The sequence below is a fragment of the Chaetodon trifascialis genome, chromosome 10 (assembly GCF_039877785.1).
Source record: "Chaetodon trifascialis isolate fChaTrf1 chromosome 10, fChaTrf1.hap1, whole genome shotgun sequence".
Taxonomy (NCBI): domain Eukaryota; kingdom Metazoa; phylum Chordata; class Actinopteri; order Chaetodontiformes; family Chaetodontidae; genus Chaetodon; species Chaetodon trifascialis.
Window position 1 is genome coordinate 14439242 of NC_092065.1, and position 19961 is coordinate 14459202.

The following is a 19961-nucleotide window of genomic DNA, read 5'->3' on the forward strand; positions in this document are numbered from 1 at the left end:
TTAACAGCTAGCAAGTTTTTGGGATGTTCAAATGCTTGATTAATTTTTATTTTGTTGAGTAAAGGAGCGACAGGTGTGGTTATTCTTCTAGGTTATAGACTGTCTGGTAGCTGATGTTTTTACTGAGCTTCAGTCTGCTTGTCACAGAGCATGTAGCAGAGATTTGAAAAACCGGGGGTTGAGGATAATCATGTCAGCCAAAGTCAGTGATCTTTGTACCTGTTACACAGTTAGAAATTCATCAGTGTCTCCATCACAAATATTTGCTGCCATAATCAAACATATTGAGTAAATTACTGGAAGAAAACTTGTGTATATGCATGAAATGATGACATGCAGATATGAGCTCATGTCCACTGTCTTAGAGAGATGACACAATGGTGAAAGAGCAAGTGATAGAAGTGAGAATAACCTGTATGATCAATAATCATGTCCAACTTCATTCTTCTCCTAGGCATACCAGTCTCATTCTGAATTCCATACACCCCGAGGAAACACTAATATGGACTACACTCTGGCGCTCCTGCTTTCTCTGCTGCACCTTTTAAGAGTGGGTACAGCTGCTCCTGTGCCAGGGGAGGTGGTCAAGATGAAGTCAAAAGTGAAATGGATGGCTGAACAGCTGGTGGTTCGGCTGGACAAAGATTTCCAGGTAATATTTATGGCTCTGTTCATGATTGTCACCAAGTACATTTACTCAAGTACTTGCACTTCACTTAAGTATTCCCATTTTATGTTAGTTCATACTCCTTTTGAGCTAAATATAAGCAAATATTGTATTTTTTTACTCCACTACATTTGTCATTTGCCTTGTCACTCATTACCATTTTAATTACCCCCACCCCCAAACCATGTATCTCCAGGTCGGATTAGTTTGACCATTTAGAAAGATGCTTGGATTAGCCTGAAAATGAATTGTCACGAAGCTGAAAACAAGGCCGTTTTTTAGAGATCCATATGATTTTATGGAATATGATGCATTTGTGGAAATTAAAATACCCAACTGTATATTGAGTAGTTAAAATGAGCTCAACTTTAAACATCTACAGCAGTAAAATGAAACATACACATTAATGCAGCAGCAATATAGTACACTGAAAGGAACCATTTTACTGCATAATGAATACTTTTACTCTCATACTTTGCTCATAATACTTATTCAAAGGTTATTGAAGGTTTTGAATGCAGGATTTTTACTTGTAGTGGAGTACTCTCAGTGTTAGTGCTTTTACTGAAGAATCTGAATTCTTCTGTCCCTGATGGTGACACAGCATCTGAAGTGTTTTGACTGGATTGTGTTTGCTTTCTTGCTGCAGGTCCCTCCTGGTCTGACACTCAGCCCTCCTGCTGATGATCTGGACGGGCCTTCCTCCATAGTGACGGTCTTGGAGGGATATAACAGCATGATCTCCGATACCCTTAATGGTGTTGCCCAGGTCAAGTTTGACATCTCTTCACTGACGGGATACCTCGATCACTGGAGGCAGGCGCACTGCAGCGAGCAGCGGCCGAAGCCTTCAGTGCCGGGGCCGCTGCAGGAGCTGCAGAGCCGGAAAGAGTTCATTCACACCGTGAGCATTGAGGCTCTCATGAGAGTGAAGGAGTTCCTCAATCTGCTCCTGAAAAATCTGGATCATCTTGAGACGTGCTGAAAGACGGACAGTGGGACCACTAATTGTAAGTTGCTGGCCTAATAGTTGGACCACATGTTTCAAGTCTGCATCAGTGATGTCTGACTTTGCATTCCATCCTCGCCATGTTGAAATTTTGCAATGTCTTTTGAAGGAGATTTTTTTTTTCTTGAAAATGCACTTATTTATATACACATGTATTTATTTATATATTGTTTTTAGAAAATATGTATTTTGTAGCAATCAATGTCACAAAATTGTTTTCATCCGGATGGTTTTTTTTTGTTGTTTTTTTTCTGCACAGCAAAAGCTGTGCAGAAATGTTTATATGCAAACTGATCTATGCTTTGCAAGGTAAATCACCTACTTATAGGTCTGTATTATTACACCACTGTTGTATCAACAATGAGCTGTGGACAACATGGATCTATGTATTAATTCAGTGATGAATCCACTGTGCAGCTAGAGGAAACATCCCAATGAACAGTAATGTCATCCCTGGAAATTCCTGAACGCCAGGTTGAAACTTGCCAAGAATAACAGCTGTGTTTGTATATGAAGGACAGGAAGGGCAAAGGGCATCGATAATTTCAGCGTAATATCATCAGCTCTTCCAAAATGACTATTTATATCTGCAGATGATACTTTGTATATTTTTGCACAGTTGACTTTATTTTTCTAACTTCTGGATGTGAAAGTATGAATAAATAAATATTTAACAAAAACATTTCTTTGTAATATGCAAGTTTGTCAGTGTTGCGTAATGAGGTGAAAAAGGCACGTAGACCAGGTTAAACTATAATGTCATCTCTGCTGCCCTTGTACATTCAGGTGTTCCATGAGTGGGACGTGTTTATCCAGAGCTACCGGCTTATGATTAACTAATGTAATGGCTACTTTCATAATGAAGTGACGCATCCGCAAATCCAACAAATATGGATTTAATACAATAATGTAGAGAATCACAATAAAGGACAAATTCAAGGGTTTACATATATTTTCATAAACAGTCATGTAAATTATGGGTTGGTCAGTGGGGGTTTTATAATAAAAAACAGACATGAGCATGGATAGGATGACTGCACTGATCCACTGCACTTATTCTAAAACATCAGGGTGACGAGGGTCTCTCTCTCTCTCTCTCTCTCTCTCTCTCTCTCTCTCTCTCTCTCTCTCTCTCTCTCTCTCTCTCTCTCTCTCTCTCTCTCTCTCTCTCTCTCTCTCTCTCTCTCTCTCTCTCTCTCACACTCACACACACACACACACACACACGCGCGCGCAATCATATACACATTCAGCTATTAAACCACTTGTTTCTTTTCATATTGGTGTCACTGTTACCCATCAGTTTCTTCTTGTACTGCTCCACCAGGCTGTCGAAACGGTCCCCATTTCTGCCCTTGAAATGTTTCTTTGCCATTTTAGTCTTCTGGAAAACAACAAAATGGAGACAGTCAAAAGGTGTGAGATCAAGAAACAAACTAACACGCTAACATGCTAACAGGTTCTTGTTTCAAAAACTAAGAGTTAAATAGCAGATTAGTGTCCAATCTAAGATGAATGATCATGATGGGTAGTGCTTTAGATGGAATGTGTTAATTTATTGATATTAAATTTTAAAAATACCAACTGTGTAAGTTTAAATTCCCAGTTTTTTACCCACTTATTCCCTAACTTCACATCTTGTTCCCTTGCACCTACATGTATCTACATGTACATACTGTCCTGGTACACTGCTAGTACAAAAAAGTACTTTAAAGAAAGAATGGGAAGAATCTCACTGTAAAATCATTCCAGCACATTTAATTCAGCACCAAAAGTTTGCACTCCGTTGCGTTTGAATTTAATGAGCCACATTTCAATGGCTTGTGAGAATTGCTCTTTGAATCCAATCACAGAGAAAAGTGAGAACACAATGTCAGAAAAAAATCAGTGAGTGATCAGGGTGTAACTTCCGGTTTAGCCTTCCACTAATTTGAATGGGATAAAATAATTTAATCATGTGGCTCTTCTAGACTTTCCAAATGTTTACTGGACCAAAGAAGGACTAGCATTAGCAGAGCGGAGCGGCAACGAACCAGACCGGCTGACAAACACACACTGAGTGAGTGAGTGATTCATGCAGGCAGAGTCAGACCCGCAGCTCAGGCCACTGAGCATGATACGTTTCCACAAATACAGTTACTGTAAGAGTTGTACAATAGTCTGAGTGACACTGAGAAGTTTGCACTAGCTAGTAGCAGGTAGGAGGCACGAGTCGGTGAATGAATTAGTGGACATGTGGTCACTCCAGAGTCAGTAAAAAAGAGTTGTTCATTTCAAAGATTCGCTCACGACGTGCAGATTACGATCACACACCTACTTTCACACTGTCAGCCCCGACAGTATGACAGTATGTGTAACATTTGTCACGCTTTGTGATAAAATAATTCATGTTTCCACAATGTCACTATTCTTCCAGCTTTGAAGAGATTAAGGTAATGAGGTCTACCAGGCCAGACTGCCAGCAGCAGCCAGTTTGAAGCTTGTTTTGATTTGGTTCTGGAAAGTTTCAGCAGCTTCTTCGTCACAAGATGTTTTGTGAGTATGACCCAAGATTACAAATAACCATATACACAGAGTTTATATTAACCTGGTTTCTGGGCTGCGTGGGCTTTTCCATCTGTTGTCTTTGATGCTCTTTCCTGCCGGATCCAGGCCTTGCCCGTTTGGGTGGTGGAGCCTGTTGCTTTCCTTTGTCACGCATTCTGTAAAACACAAAAGATCACAATCTGTAAGCCTGATGCCCACTGATGAGTCATAGCCAGTTTTGTCATATGGGTTTTTCTAAGGTTGTGTTTATCTACTGTTTGACATGACTGTATCAGAGTTTTCAAAGGACTGTTCGTACCTAATAGATCAAAACAAGTAACATCATTTGCCCAAGCTGGGAAAGACAACTTAACATCAGCAGTAAGTGGAGTGAAACAGGCCCGGTCAGTTTTTCCAGCAATGAAACTCTGTGTGTGAGGTTTTACAGTTCAGACTGCTCAGCTGTGATACTTCAACAGCCTGAGACAAGGCTCATCGGCAAACACATGAGAACAATATCCACCACCAAAAAGTGCCGTAATATTGGAAAATAGCCAAAGCACTCAGGTTAATGAGAGCAGAACATGGTGATTTTGCTGTGTTTACTTAATAGAGATAGATATTTTAGCCATATCCTGAAAATGTAAGTGCTGTGCATTTTGCTATCAAGATTTATCTGCTTCAGCACTACGTGAACGACAGTGCATTATAAACAAGAGACCAGCCGAGGTCATAAAAACAGCACCTGTTCTTAGGCCCACGATGGGAAGGCAAAGGTAGAACCTTCCTCCGCTTCTGTCCTTTCTCCAACTCTACGTGCTCGACCTCGGGGTTGGTCTGGAAGCCAGAATAACGTCCATCTCGCGTCTGCTGTTGAGGAGGAGCTGATAAACACAGAGAAGTGGACAGAGAAGAAATGTGAAAATACAAAAAGAACTTGAATGATAACAGCAAAAAATAAAATGGCCAAGTTTGGTTCAGTGTTACAGCCAAAGGTTATCTGGCTTCTTCACAGTGCTCGTGAGCTGTGCTGTATCTTTGCTGTTGATCATGTTTTCACGTTTTACATGGAATCATTAAGAATCAGCATGTATGTATCAGAGGTGTTTTCCATCATCTATCACAAATTGTCCAGAACAGCAACTCATTTCAGGCCACATGCATTAGATCCTCATGTCCAGCTGCCTAACATGTTCTCTGAACCAGACAAAGAGGAAAAGAACATAAAGACAGAAACAATATTTTCACACCTCTCTCCTTTCCTGCCTGCTCTGATGAGGACTGTGCTTTATTTCCATCATTCCTTGGTCCTTTTCCATCTCTGACTGTCTGGAGCTGAGGTTTCGCTCCTCCTTTAAAATGCCGATTTGGTAAAAATGCCTGCAAAAATATCGACACAGTTTTACTTACAAATTAGGAAAAAAAGCTTTTTTTTCCATTTGAACAGGGAATCTCAGGTGTAACTATCACACAAAACTGATACAAACAGACCTTGTTTTTTTGTTGTCGCATTTCTCTCATTTTAAGTTTCCTTGAATCCTCCAGGGAGAACTCAACGATGGGTCTCTGCAGGGTGACATACAGTGCATAGTTACACATCAGTAACACAACACTGCTTGTGGACCAGGAAAAGAAATATGTAAACATTTGATTTTTAATCCAGAATGCCAAACCAAATAATCACCATAATGTTAACTCTAAAAATCCTCAGGGCAAATAAACACCGCAGCAACAGAGCAAAAACACGCTGATAATGATTTCAGCACCTGAGTGCTCCGTTGCAAAAATGTACCTTGTGTGAGCCAAAGATGTTGGGGTTGTTGTTAAGGTAACGAAGTGTGCTGAGAGCATGTTCGTGGCTCTGGAACTCAACAAAGCCATAACCTAACGACTGTCCCATCACCTGACCCTTCTCTGGCTTCTTGTCATACATCACCCGACACTGAAAGGAGAAACAGGAGTCACATGCACACACAGCATGAATAAGAGAGACAACAGCACCCCCTGCTGGGCAGGCAGGCACATGGTTGATTATGAACTGTGTGACAGCCCAACATTCATGAATATAACTCGCACAAAAGCATTTCCAGGATTGTTTAACAAATGATAACTTTAATAATGATACGACCTATTCAATGAAATGTCTGTTTCTCACCTCTTTGATGTGGACTCCCTTCTTTTCCTTTATTGCTTGGAGGCAGAGTGCTTTGAGTTTCTTATTGTCCACTGACTTGGGCAGGTTATGAATACACAGGCGAGTCTTTGATACAAACACATTTATGTCCCGAAGCTTGGCTCTCTTTATTTCTTCAAACTAAGGGAAACAGACAACACCAAATATGTGTCAACATAAGAGCGCTTTGAGAGATGATAAGTGGAAGATAGACTATTACACATTAAAAATCGTTCTTCAAGTAGAAATATCTAAAATGGCAAATGAAAAATGAAACTCACTCTGGTTCTTCTGACCATGTCCGCTTCAGGTACTCCCTCTGCAGCCTTGGTTCCAGCACGGACCACTGGGTGTTGCAGTCAAAAGAGAATATCATACAGTTTGAGAACAGGTTCAGAAGCGATTCAGCAAAGGCATGTGACAATCTAACCTATTTCAAGACTTTAATAGGGACCACAAGTCAGATATGGCATTCCTAAGTAGCTGTTAACACACTAGGAGTGGGCAGTATACCAGTTTTTTCACCACGTTCTACAACGACATGAATTTTGCAATTTCATCAGCATATTAAAAATAATGTGCTTTACTGTGCGATAACATGCTGGTAGAGGGCTACACAAGTACTCATAGAACTGCAGTTACATCCAGTAACTACTACTTTCCTTGCCGTAACACTGACACTGGTTACATAAAGATGTGAAGGTAATGTTATGAGCAGCACACGACAAGTTCTCTGTTGCTGGCTGCAAGAACCAACACAAAACTCTACATCTATTTCCACCATCCACCAGTATCCTTTTTATTTTTGTAATACTGTGATATATGATGTCATCACCTTAAAAAAAATAACACTATGATATAAATTTTGCACCCCTATAACACACTGATGTATTTGAAAAGTTATCTTGTTTGTTGTCTCTCCATGTAACTGTATCATGACAGATGTTTCACACTGAGATATGCTGGTTCACAGTTTTCCTGTGTAATATTATGGATTATCAGTCAAATCTGCATGAAATGACAGCTGTAGTGAAGATCTGCGTGCAAGACGAAAGGATCACAAGTAGAGCTGAGGTGCTAAAGAAGGAGAAAAGAAGAGCATGAAATGGGTTTAACTCACTTCCCTCTCTGGCCAGATACAGGTTCCTGGTGCCCGTTTCTACTTTCACCTTGTTCACTTTCAGCTGAGCAGCATCTTCTCTGCTCACTGCTGCCACAATCAACAGCTTTCTGCCATCGACACGGATGCCACCACTCTGCAACAAACAGCCCAATGTTACAACACGGCGGCAACATCAACTCAACACACAAAACGGGACAACAAATGATGCAATTCCATAAAAAAAGGCAGAGAAAGGGAATATTTCCAATCAATCATTCAGAATGGAATTCATATAAGATTGCACATCACCTCTGACTCATCCTGTGCTGCAGCCAAGCATTTGTCTACAGCCTCTTTGGTCTTGAATTGAGCAAATGCACAACCTGGCAAAATAACAAACCCAGAACAAGTCAACCAACCTGTTTTCTCAAACAACAGACAGAGGAAAGCTTCACTCAAGCTCTGTTGGCTGACCTTTTGAATGTTCTGTGTCTGGGTGGAGACAAATCTTTATGTACTTCATCTCTCCATACTTCAGGAGAACTTCCTCAAGACCCTCTTCATCCGTGTCAAAGGACAGGTTCCTAAATCAGACAGGAGTCCGATGAACAAAGATGGCGATGAGATACTAAATGAGTACGAATGAGCAGAGAGTTTTAAAATGGAGAAATTACGACACAGTAAGTTAAATTAAAACAGGTGTAAGACTGAGTAGCAAGAAGATCTGCAAACCTGATGAAAATGGTTCTGCCTTCTTTCACATCTGAAGGGAGGGGTTTCCTTGAAGCTTTCCTTTGAGCTAGAGCGAAGAGCAGCAGACAAGCAGCATCAAAACATTTGTACGAAAGAAAATATTCACATTATATGCAAATATATGAAAAACATAAGAAGATATACCTGATTCATCCTCTTCATCGTCCTCATCGTCACTCTCATCTTGATCATCATCTGACACAAGACTACTCTTATCATCATCGTCTTCTTCCTCATCATCATCATCCTCCTCCTCCTCCTCCTCCTCCTCCTCCTCCTCACTGTCTTGTTCCCCACTCTCATCTTCATCATCTGATTGGGACTCCTCCATCTGCTGCACAGCTGCTTTGGAGATGACTCTGTGGGAAGATGTGGCACAAAATTAATAAGCTCTTAACATCCAGAGGTATATCAGGACACGTATACATGCTTGAGGTTCATACTTTTTCTTCTGGGGTGCTGCTGGTGTCTTTTCTTCATCCTCATCTTCTTCATCACTCCCAGTGTCTGACTCTTTTGCATTTGACTCTTTCTTATCATCTATCAGGTAAACAAAACAGTGTCCATGATTATCTTTATTTTGATGTTATTTTAGTTACTATCAGGAGAAGTCAATCAGTCAAGTTGCAGTTTACATCCATGTCTGTCCAGAAAGTAGTGAAGACTTTGAAGGAATTTAACAAATAAACTATTAAGTGTGTTTTCATGCAAAATGGAAGCATATTAACATGAATGATTCCAGTGAATTCTATTACTGTGTAAGTTCACAGAGTCAGATTTCCAGTATGTGTTCACATGCTTGGCCAATTGGCAGACAATGTTTCAAATATGGATGTTGCTGCAAAGAAGCTGCAAGTTGTGTGGATGCTTTAAACCCATCTTTAACACGGCAGCACAGAAGATCTGACATCACATTCACGAGAATGGGACAAACAAGCAGACAACCCCAAAAATGCCTGAGCCATTAAAAGTACCTGTATTTGAGGGTGGCTGTGTGGCAGTATACTGGTGCTTAGCCACAGCCCAGTCAACTGCTACCTGCCGACCTGGGAAATAAACAATAAAACGCAGTCACAAACTAAATAACAAATAATTAACCAAACTGAGACATCTACAGTGAACAGTGTCTCTCACTAACCTTTTATCTCTTTCAGGTTCAGAGCAGTAAGCGCTCTCGCAGCCTGAGACACAGTTTTAAACATGACAAATGCAAATCCTCGCATCTTCCCATCTATACACAATGAAGAAAAAAACACATAGTGTCATCATAATAAAATAACAACCTTCTCAAGGGTCACACGACAAATCAAAGTGGATTATCTGTATAAATATAAGATATAATATAAAAGCCCACTTTTACCAGGTTTGAGGGGAATTTTGGCCTCAAGAACGGTTCCAAAAGTGGCACAAACTTGCTTCAGATCATCTTCGGAGCACTGTAACACAAGACATGGCACGTGCTACAGGTAAAACAACAAGTGTACCACTTTAACAGCAGAAATGTCACTGAAGTTCAGAGAGTGGATCAAAGTGAGCTGGTAAGTTGCTGCTTTTCACAACTATACAACACACTTTACCTTAAAACTGAGATTCCTTATGATGAGTCTGGCTTTCATCTGGTGTTTCCTGAAGCCCTTGTTCTTCTGTTCATTTTCCTTTGGTGCTGCAGCTGGATCATTAGGAGCTAAACGAAAGACAGGAGCAAGGTTATAAAGTATACATAAAGCAGTGTTTCCCACACGTTCATTTATTTGTGGCGGCCCGCCACGAATACATTTTAGCCGCCACAAATACATTTTTCAGCTTTTGACTCGACCTTGCCTCCAGACTGTTTGCTTTGAGAATGTCGCGTGTTGTTACAATTCTGGCGCACTGGGTGGCGGTATGCATTGTAACGCTGCTTATAAATTAATAAGACGCAGAAGAAAAAGTCGTGGTGGAAGAGGCCTGGCTCGAACGACGAAGGTAAGACGTGCCAGTACAAAGTGGTCAAATAAGCCCAAAAGTGGTCCGAACAACTCTAACTCATTATATCAGCCTGTGTCCGTATCATACCTGGAAGCTGAGACATGTGCAGAGACATTAACTGTTAGTGTATGTTAGCCGACAGGCATCAGAGCTGCTGCCGTAATCTTAATCTCTGCTCATTAGTAATTAACTTGGATGTTCACTCCTTTACACAGATGAGTATAGAAAAATATTTTCTAAAGAAGAAAAGACCTCGTCTTGAAGAGGAGGTAGGTTCCGGAACTCACGGGGTATTATCAAAACGGTATAAGACGCTTCAGAAACGCATGGAGTAGTGACAAGTCTTCCATCAGTGTGAAATGTATTTGCTTTCAATATTTCCAAGCTTCAACTAGCACCGCAGCTGTGGCAGCAGATGCAGCTGCGGCAGATGCAGCTGCGGCAGAGAGAGAGAGAGAGATGCGGCAGTAAGAGGGAGAGAGGAGGAGGAGGAGGAGGAGGAGGAGGAGGAGGAAGGGATAGTAGTAGCGGGTAACGTTACGCACTGAGATGTAGGGGAGGAAGCAGGCAGCAGGCAGTGGTTCCAGCTAGGGTGGAGATATTTTCACATTTTATGACTTTATTTTTTACACATTTAATCCTTAGGTAAAAATTGACCTCAGAAACCACTTGGGAGGTGAACACCTGGCTGCCTGCCTGAGAATTTCCATCAATGGACCTGACCCTGAGGACTTCCCTTACAATAAGGCCTTGGAGTATTTCTTTAGGAAGCCCAGAAGAATTGGTTGCTCAGATAAAGAGTGCAAACTTTGCAACCACTAGTGATGTAAATGTCTCTATAAATGTAAATATACTTGTATATCTAGTACAAACTAAATAAATACTCCAGTAAAAACTAAATAATCCAAGCTATTATTCATATCTTTTATTACTATGTATATCTATTAATCTTAACACACACACCCCACCACAAATAGATCCTTGATCTGTGGGAAACACTGTAAAGTGAGCTCTCTCTCGGTCGCTAGTTTTTGAACGCATCATTATACATACCTGTTTTCTTTTTGTTTTTTAGCTTCTTCTTCGCCACCGACAAGTGAAGCCTCTGCCCATCGTATTCTTTTACTTCTTTCAAGGCTCGCTGTGCATCCTCCGCCATGGAATAGGTGACATAACCAAATCCCCGACATTTTACTGTACCTGATTTAGAAATAAAAATGTGTTAGTTATGTTTACATCCATGTTTTAATTGATCTGCATCTCAGGTGCCTTAACCAACGTACATTAGAGTACACTTTATCGCTGACACATTTAGTAAAATACCCTGAATAAATCAAAGTGACGACTTCACCTTTCTCTCTGACCACGAAGCACTGCTTTATCGGACCAATTTCAGAGAATATTTCCTCTAAGCGTTCGTTCGAAGCTGAATCCGGTAGGGAACGAACGAATACGGTGTGCGTTTGCATGGCTGTCTGCTGCCTAGCTAACTTAACGTTAGCTCGCTAATGTTAGCCTTTTGAGCTCGGTAATAACTCACAAACGGATGGCTGACTTGTTAACAATTAGGCATTGGAAGCTAATATCAAACTAGTCGTTATCACAAGAATCCGTCGGATGAATACGTGTTATTGGGTGCCACTAGCTTTCAGACCAAGTCGCATGTTTACATGTGTGGGCAGCCATCTTGAAAACCAAACGGAAATGGCCTCGAGCCTACACTTCTCTTATTGACTTGCAGACCCGTGCGCCGCCTACCGTCCCGGAGTATTAGATGTTGCACGCTCCTGGTTGTTTATTTAACCAGAAACAACTACAATTAAAAGGAAACATTATATACAATGACACGGTCTACATAAAACATGAACAAGTAGAAAATTGTAAAGTAAAATAAAATTTAAAAAAAATTACAGAATTACATTAAAAGTAACTAATTTGTACTGAATATAAATGATACAATGATAGTAATATGCTGTAATATTGAATGCAGATTGGTGTAAGTCAAGTACACATAAGGAAAACACAGGACTAGAGGGTTAACATCAGATGAATCTTTAATATAAGAGATATGATGAACACATGCCATATATTGAAGTTCCGGTGAACACGCTGGGGGAGGTGAGGTTGTACTGTCAGAGGACTTCCCGGTCCAGCACAGAGGAGACTTTTTGAACAAATAGGAGAATTTGTTGTAGATTTCTTTCAAGTGTGCAATAGTACAAACACTATTTATTATCCATATTGGCAACAGTATTTTTTTATAAACTCTACATATTGTTCATAGAGCCGTGCAATTCGATGTTGTTGTTTTGTTTTTTTTGCAACAGCATTTCACAAGTGCAATTTAACATCTGACATTGGCACTTTTTCCAGCATGCAATAAAGTTTTATCTAACAGGATGATAGCAGGTGCCAGAATTTACTGTCATTTCTCTTCACAGTCAAGCTCAATGACTTAAGCCTCTTGCTGAAAGTGCTCTGAACACTTTATTCTCTATTCCAGTTTTTCTCCCCATCAGCTACAGAATCTGTCGTACTCTTCTGCAGTTACCAACAATTTACTTTTTGTGTGCATATTTGTCTTGTTTGTTCATTCAAAGTGGAAATTAATGGCGCACACACACACACACACACACAAAACTTTGTCACTGGAAATTGATAACTTTCCTTTTTAAATGCATTTTGGAATTTTCTATAAACAAGTCAGAAAAAAATAACATCACACCTCGAACCAGATGCCTCCACATTTATTTCCAAACCACATACAAGGCAGAAAACATTAACAACAAAATGTTTCAATCAAAAATGCATGAAATTCAAGTTATGAGAACCAAAGCTTTACAACATCAGAGGCGCCATTTCATGTTCAACAACCACATTCAACAGACACATCATTCATCTGTATTCAGTACATGTTAAAACAATGGAAATTCACAAGCTAACTATTAGCAGACATGATCAGTGTCAAAGTCCTACTTGTTATTTCAGGCTTTGGTAGTTTGCGGAAGCACAGTTGATATTGATTTACAACTGAGACTCATTATCTCTCACAAGAGGTCATGTGAGGTCCTGAGTGTTTTACGGTGCTATTGTGTTGTGCTGTTTTTTGTTCATCACTGTTAATGAACACCAACACAAATGAATTTCTTGTTGAAGAAGAAATATTCTTCAAAGCGACAGCGGGCCATCAAAAGAATCAGTTGTCTGCATAAACATGAAACATTGTTCAGTGACGAAATGTTTTGGCTCAGAGAAAGTTGAAAACAGTGCAAGCACAATGGTGTCTTGAAACAATTTGCTTTTTTGCTTCACAACATAAATTATGAGAGCTGAAACTCTAAACTCTGTGATTATATACCCAAAATCCTCCCAAGATCTTTAGTTATTAAAAAGAAACTTCTCCATATTCCAGTTGAGAAACTTAAATGTACAACTTCAATAAATCTTCCTAACAAGCAAACAGAAACGACAAATATACGATCCTTCATGAGCGGCGCCTGCTCAATGAGAGAATCGAACAGAAATTCAGAGCAGAAACATTTACACGTGGCACTTTTTGTGATAAAAAAGAAAAACAGGAGCGTGCTCATCACGGAGCTGATTTTGTAGATGTTGCTGGATCTCACCATCAACAAAATCTTAGCGACTGTGTACGCAGGTGATACAGAGTGGAACAGATACCTGAACTCACACAACTCAGTTTCATCTGCTTCTGTGCATTCAAGGTGTCAGAGGACTCACTCGAAATTTGACTGAAAACTCAGTATTTCCAACTCACTCAGATGTGTGTCTTTTATGTCGCTTGTAGCTGCAGGCAATTTCGTGCAAAGCGCCATTAATGAAATGTGCTATGTAAATAAAACTGCCTTGTCCTACTTCATGATGCCTGGAACAAATGTGCTTGCGACTATCTGTGTTCACATCTTTCCACTGACTTTGTTCGCGTTCATCGTAAAGAGTAGCTTCAAAATGGAAAATGGAAACGAACGACAGCACTGAACATACTTGCGTTTGCTTTGGAAATTTACATTCGAGTCAACAAAGGTGTTAGTCTAATGTGATCCAGCCTTGTTCAAATATGTGTTCTTTTAATTCCGTTATTCAGATTTTATTCATTGTTTTAAGAGACTATTATTCATACTGAAATAGAGCTGCAATAAGCGGCTGATTAGTCAGTCGACATTATGTTCATCAGCAACCACTCTGCTAAATCATTTCAGTATTTTTTGAAGCAGAAATGCCAAACGTTTGTACATTTCGGCTCCTCAAATATGAAGGTTTGATGCTTCTTTGGTGATACATGATAGGACACTGAATATTGTTGATTTTTTTTACTGTGTTTACTTTGAGAGAGTATGATTAATGATGCTAAGGCCTCTTGGACTTTTATTGCACATTTTGGTGTACCACTTTGGCCCCGGGCTGCTATGAGTTGTGCAAACCTCCAGGCATCACTGTGCTTACTAAATTTAAAGCCTGGAAGCCTCAAATCTTTCTCCCTGACACAAATAGAAAGAGAGAAAAGACAAAAGAAAGATGGCATCCACACATGAGAAAATAGATTGACAGTAAACTTACAAGGAATAAATTAGATTTTTTTCCAGTTTGTTTATCAAACCTTGTTAAATGTATCCTGAGTATATCTCATTTGGGACCCGTTTTTTGAATCAAATTGAACTGAATCGTAAGTCGACTGCATCCTTACTCCCCCTACATCAAGTACTGTAATTAGTGTATGTATTACATTAATTGTTTTCCCAAAGTACATTAGCACTGCTACTCTAAGACAACGCAGGCTAACGAACAAGCTAATATGTCATTATGTTTAAATGGAACCATCTTACATCTTGGCCTTTAGCGGGGCGATGTGGACTGAGTGGAGAAACGTGTTCAGGCTGCTCAGATACTCTTGTGGGTGCTTCTTTAGGTGACCTGCGTGTATGGAATCCTCCCATTTCTTTGCTGTGACATCTATCCCGCGCTTCCGCCAATAACCGATCAATTCCTCTGTAACTCGTGCTTCGCTGATCGCATCGTTCTCGCAAAAGAAGAACAGTGCAGGAGCGGTGATGGGACTGCTCCAGAATGCATCGATGCCTGTTTTAAAGTAGTCCACTGTTTGGTGTTTGAAAATGCGAAAGTATAACAGGCTCGTTTGTTTTACCAGCATCTCCCAACCTGGAAAGACAGTCTTACTGAGACCTGGACAGGCAGGAGAAAACCACACTTCATTCATTTGCACTGAAAAAAGCATTCACTCCTTTTCCTACATGTACAGTATCATTTCATGTTTAAATATACAGTTTGAAATGAAGTTAATGAATGTGTTAGATCATGTCAATACTGACCTATGGTCATTGTCTCCAGAGAGCCCACCACCAAGCTATCATACACTTGGCCTTTGATCCTCTGTGTGAGCGTCTGATACTTCTGCATGTCCTGGGAAATATGCACCAGCAGCTGAGCAAATGTGTAGCCACCAATAGAGAAGGCATGGACAAGCAGGGGGCGGGAGACAAAGCGTTCACTCTGGAGCAACTCCAGCAACTTCTTTCCACGATCCAGACCCCAGCGAGGCCACAGGAACTCTTGGACCTTGTGCAAGACAAACAGAAACATTTCCTTGTCAGTGTCACTATGACACCAGGTCATTTAGGATTGTCTGAGAGTACCTGAGACCCAGCCTGGGACCAATAAGGGTTCAAATCCACATTTTATGTGGATCACTACAGGTCCCAGGTCTGTTTCACATTATGTGTTATACAAGTGGATCAGGGAAGAGCCGGCCGTGATCAGACAACGCTGATCACGATGAGAGCAGCAGTCAGACGTGTCCCGGACAACACAGATGACAGCAACTTAGCAACACCAATGCTAGCAGACACGGCAATGAATGAGTAATCGTTATTACAGGTTAAAAGGCCAACGAGATGCAACAAAACTGGAACGCCAATTCTAAACAAGTCACATTTGCATTGAAATAATGGGTGGATGAGCCATGACGTTTCAATCAGCAACAGAAAACCTGGATGGATTTTACCAAAAATCCTGGCAATAAGGATGCATCATGCGTGACAGCCAGGCACAGGGCAGAAGGCCACTGACATTACATTTGGCAACATGTCTGTTTTAATTTACAAGTTGTCAAATGTAACTCGGCCACGTCCCAGCTTTCAAATTATAGACGGGTCTCATCGGGCTCCTGGTAGTTCATTTCCGGGTCTTTTTGATTTTAGCTTGTTGCATTACAATACAGGCGGACATAGACAGACATAGCTCAACTACATGCCACAGAATTCCCTTAACTTATCTTTAAATCACCTCTGTCTCGTTACCTTAAAATGAGAAAAGAATATTAATAATAGAAAACAAAATGTGGAATTAAGCATATGCAGATTATTAACCGGGCCCAAAATCTTACTACGGAAAAATATTTTCCTACAACTCCCTTGCTTCAAGCACTGCAATTTAAAAACACAGCAGTGAGCTTCAGCCAGCTTGACTGAAGGGCCCATCCTTTTCACTCAATATTTAAAGGAGCTCTGAAACCCATTTCAAGAAGCAGCTTGAGCTAACTCTGAGATGGGAAACTCAGAGCCAGACAGCTGATCAGAGTCATTTCAATTAAAACTGACTATGATCACTCTGAGTAAAGCGCATGAGAGGTGAATGAAAAAGACGATCATCAGTGGAGCTCTGATTCTACGATTCACCACAACCATGGATAAATTAAGAGAGAAGCTGCCATTTCAATCCAGTGAAGATGGAATTATTAACTCTGGACTGTGTGCATTTATGTTTACAAAACACCAGCAGCAGTGAAACAACCTGAGCTGGAGAGCAAAAAAGTGTCAATACACTGATACATTTTGCTCAGCGCAGACCACTCATCATTTACCAGGCTTGAATTTCCTTAATGGACGATAAAGTGCTGGAATCCTGCAGAACGTTACACCAAATGTGCAAATATATTCACCCAGCTGTAATCTTACACGGGACAAGATGCTGGTGGCAGCACCTGACGATGAAATATAGATCACAGACATAAGTTCACTTTTAGACCTGTGATAGTTACTCAGAAAGAAAGAAAGACCTCATAGTATATAGTACTGCCATGCAACCTCCTCAACAAATATTCCCTCAGATGAACCTTTGCACCACTGACGGTGACACATGTCTTATCTGTTGTAAATATGTGTTTGGGTATTGTTTCAGGTCAGATATTGGCTAACACTAACATGCAGACAGGGGTGATATCTAGGCACATGTCAACAGTCATGACAGACAGATCAGACCTGAGCAAAGAGGAACAAAATTCTGCATGCTCGGATGATACACACGTCTATTCTACCAACATTTTAAGCAGATGATGAATGGACTGCACTTTCAAAACAGCTGTTTCTGCAGCAGCATTGAAGAATACACTTCAACTATGCTGTTGATGTTTCATCCTAAATCGTAACAATTCGACTGATCTGCTTACTTGTAGCATACAGTGCAACAGTTCTATGTAACTGCTATACAAAAAATTAACTGTATTCAACATCAACTTTAATTTGTCATTTGGTCAACATCCGATCACACGCTGTCCTTACCTCACTCTCTACTACAAGCACATCAAAGCCGGTGCGGAAGTAGATATCACAATACTTAGAAATGGCTTGGGGACGTGAACCCAACCAGGGCAGCATCAGCAGCAGGGGTTTTTTTTCCTCGGAGGCTGGGGTCTGACATCCTGACACCGGAGATCCTGATTCATTGATGTAGAAAGTGACATTCTTGCTGAGGCGGTGGGCAGTGACGCATCTGCTCAGCGGGGTCCTGTCCAGCATAGCGGCCGCTGTCAGGCTCTCCGGTGGGGTAGTTAAAAGTAACAAGGGTCTCTGCGGGCCTGTCCAGTGATGAAAAAAATGGAAGTAAATATGACGATGAGAAGCAACAGTACGAACCATTTAGTCAGAAAACACGTCGACATAATCACAAGTTTTGGTATTTGTATCTGGGTAGTATCTGGATAGTTCACCTGAGGCTAACTCATGGCTAAGTAAGTTACTGACCAGTGTTAGCTAACAATGTCTTAACAATACAAATTCAGGTTAGCTTCCAGATTCTCCTGTACGTTAATACATGATGTAAACCTGTCGTTGAACATAAAACTGTCTCTCACAGTTAACTTGGATGACTTCATTGGTGTTATTGTGTTGAGGGTCAAACCGTTCACTAAGATAGCGACACGGCGCTCACACCCCTCAGCTAGCTTAACTTTACGTAAGTTTTAACGTCAAATCCCTGACCTTCCTTCCCTCTGTCTGCTGGATGTGTTACTGACCTGCTTTTCAGTTGTTGAATTAATGAATGAGCAGAACTCTTCCAGGGCACACTGTCGCCAGCATTGAAATGTTTAAGATGAACTAGCAGAAAACACATCCTATGATCCCTCCCTTCCTTCCTCTTCCTCTTCACCCCTGCGAGTGTCCTCAGTTCACTGACAGTCGCATCTAATACGCACTGCTGCCCTCCTTCGGAAATAAACCCAACTAAAATAAAACTAGCCTGACCGGTTTAACGTCATCTGATGTAATTCTTAAACACATGCCGGCTTTTCCCTCAAGGCTTCCGTACACAATGCGCCAGACGATGCTTCTGTTCTGCTGCGGCCATCTGCAGGGGTCATCAGCGTTACTCACTCAAGACTAAACTGATGGGAGTTACAGGGTTACAGTGTAATGAATTTATAATGACTTTCGTTACAGGCCAACTTTTTGGTACCTGCTTTCATGTCCCGAGCTCTCTCAAGCTTTTAATATTACTCATATTGGCAACAGTATCTTTATAAACTACATATTGTGGATATACATCCCCGTTCCCCTTTTCCCCACTGTGGGATCAATTAAGTCTTATCTTAAATTTCCATAGATATTGGCATATTCACAGTCACCTCAGTGCAAAGACATGTGAGTGTATCTGTGACTGTCTGTGTTAACCCCTCAAAGAGGATGTGCAAAGAAAAGAGACTAAGACTAGTATCTCGGACTCAATATGCAGCTTACATCTTCATCTTATCCACACCCCTATCCTAACCGAGACCATGACTTGTTTTTATCTTCTTTGCTTATGCAGCTTTGTTTCTGTATCGTCCTGACTGTCCACTTTCCCAGCTGGACCCCAGTCCCTGCTGACTTTGTCCTGTTGGAGGATGATTTGTCTAAACAGAAACCAGTTGACCCGATGAATTAGGATAGCAAGTGTGAGGCGGCAATAATTTGGCCGTGTCCCTCTCTGAGCTCACATGTTTGGCCTGTCATTGTTCCTTTCCAGTCCCTTTAGTTACGGCTGGCTTGGTGCTTTCCTGTGTCCTCATCAGACAGCCAGTTAACCACACCCCTCGGGAAGTTCCTATCTTCACCACTGACTGCGTAAATGTGTAATAGCCTCGACTGTCTTTCAGTCTTTGTTTGTGTGAATCTAATTCTTATTTTATTTTGCAAGCAGAACTTGTGCACAGGCTGGTAGTAAACTGCTCTCTTCATTATTGGCTGTGGTATTTGCTGTCACAGCCAACATTATTCTTGGCATGCAGGAACAGCCTGCGTGTCTTTGTGTTTTGTGCTAAATATATGTTTGGCAGAGTTGTTTGGGGTGCAGTTTGATCCGTATTTATCCAAATTCGTTGGACAGAAGAAGAATCAATGTGTGCTTGGCAGAATGCCCACACTGCAATAATCCTGGCTTGAAAAACCGTGTGCCCTGCTAATTCAGCAAC

General features: G+C 40.9%; 3 protein-coding genes across 4 annotated transcripts; 1 reads left to right on the forward strand and 2 right to left on the reverse strand.

Moving 5' to 3' along the window:
• The first annotated feature begins 502 nt into the window (after window positions 1-502).
• lepa (leptin a) lies at window positions 503-1765 on the forward strand. Its single transcript, XM_070972505.1, has 2 exons — window positions 503-652; window positions 1317-1765. The coding sequence occupies exons 1-2, from the start codon at window positions 503-505 to the stop codon at window positions 1650-1652; spliced, it is 486 nt and encodes a 161-aa protein (XP_070828606.1). The 3' UTR covers window positions 1653-1765.
• Window positions 1766-2557: 792 nt separating this feature from the next.
• On the reverse strand, window positions 2558-11908 carry rbm28 (RNA binding motif protein 28). Its single transcript, XM_070972098.1, has 20 exons — window positions 11550-11908; window positions 11252-11398; window positions 9808-9914; window positions 9591-9666; window positions 9369-9461; window positions 9205-9276; window positions 8674-8770; window positions 8375-8589; window positions 8210-8276; window positions 7952-8061; window positions 7787-7860; window positions 7496-7631; window positions 6657-6721; window positions 6358-6516; window positions 5995-6144; window positions 5694-5768; window positions 5453-5582; window positions 4948-5086; window positions 4264-4378; window positions 2558-3060 (listed from the first exon to the last, which is right to left on the reverse strand). The coding sequence occupies exons 1-20, from the start codon at window positions 11665-11667 to the stop codon at window positions 2926-2928; spliced, it is 2280 nt and encodes a 759-aa protein (XP_070828199.1). The 5' UTR covers window positions 11668-11908; the 3' UTR covers window positions 2558-2925.
• Window positions 11909-12890: 982 nt separating this feature from the next.
• On the reverse strand, window positions 12891-18825 carry LOC139337596 (transmembrane protein 53). 2 transcript variants are annotated; one of them, XM_070972262.1, is made up of 4 exons: window positions 18528-18825; window positions 17794-18089; window positions 15547-15793; window positions 12891-15400 (listed from the first exon to the last, which is right to left on the reverse strand). In XM_070972262.1, exons 2-4 carry the CDS (start codon window positions 18028-18030, stop codon window positions 15039-15041), a joined length of 846 nt encoding a protein of 281 aa, XP_070828363.1. In that variant the 5' UTR covers window positions 18031-18089; window positions 18528-18825; the 3' UTR covers window positions 12891-15038. The 2 variants fall into 2 exon arrangements, with proteins under 2 accessions (XP_070828363.1, XP_070828364.1); XM_070972263.1 differs by having other exon boundaries at window positions 17794-18081; window positions 18528-18631.
• Between the last annotated feature and the right edge of the window lie 1136 nt (window positions 18826-19961).

Bases quoted from the DNA above. Each gene is read 5' to 3' on its own strand.
- lepa (XM_070972505.1), top strand. From the start codon at position 503: ATGGACTACACTCTGGCGCTCCTGCTTTCTCTGCTGCACCTTTTAAGA. The intron at 653-1,316 runs GTAATATTTATG...TTCTTGCTGCAG, and splicing joins GGCTGGACAAAGATTTCCAG to GTCCCTCCTGGTCTGACACT.
- rbm28 (XM_070972098.1), bottom strand. From the start codon at position 11,667: ATGCAAACGCACACCGTATTCGTTCGTTCCCTACCGGATTCAGCTTCG. The intron at 7,861-7,951 runs GTCAGCCAACAG...TTATTTTGCCAG, and splicing joins AGACACAGAACATTCAAAAG to GTTGTGCATTTGCTCAATTC. The intron at 6,517-6,656 runs GTGAGTTTCATT...TGTTTCCCTTAG, and splicing joins ACATGGTCAGAAGAACCAGA to TTTGAAGAAATAAAGAGAGC.
- LOC139337596 (XM_070972262.1), bottom strand. From the start codon at position 18,030: ATGCTGGACAGGACCCCGCTGAGCAGATGCGTCACTGCCCACCGCCTC. The intron at 15,794-17,793 runs GTAAGGACAGCG...GTCTTGCACAAG, and splicing joins TGCTTGTAGTAGAGAGTGAG to GTCCAAGAGTTCCTGTGGCC. The intron at 15,401-15,546 runs GTCAGTATTGAC...CTGCCTGTCCAG, and splicing joins TCTGGAGACAATGACCATAG to GTCTCAGTAAGACTGTCTTT.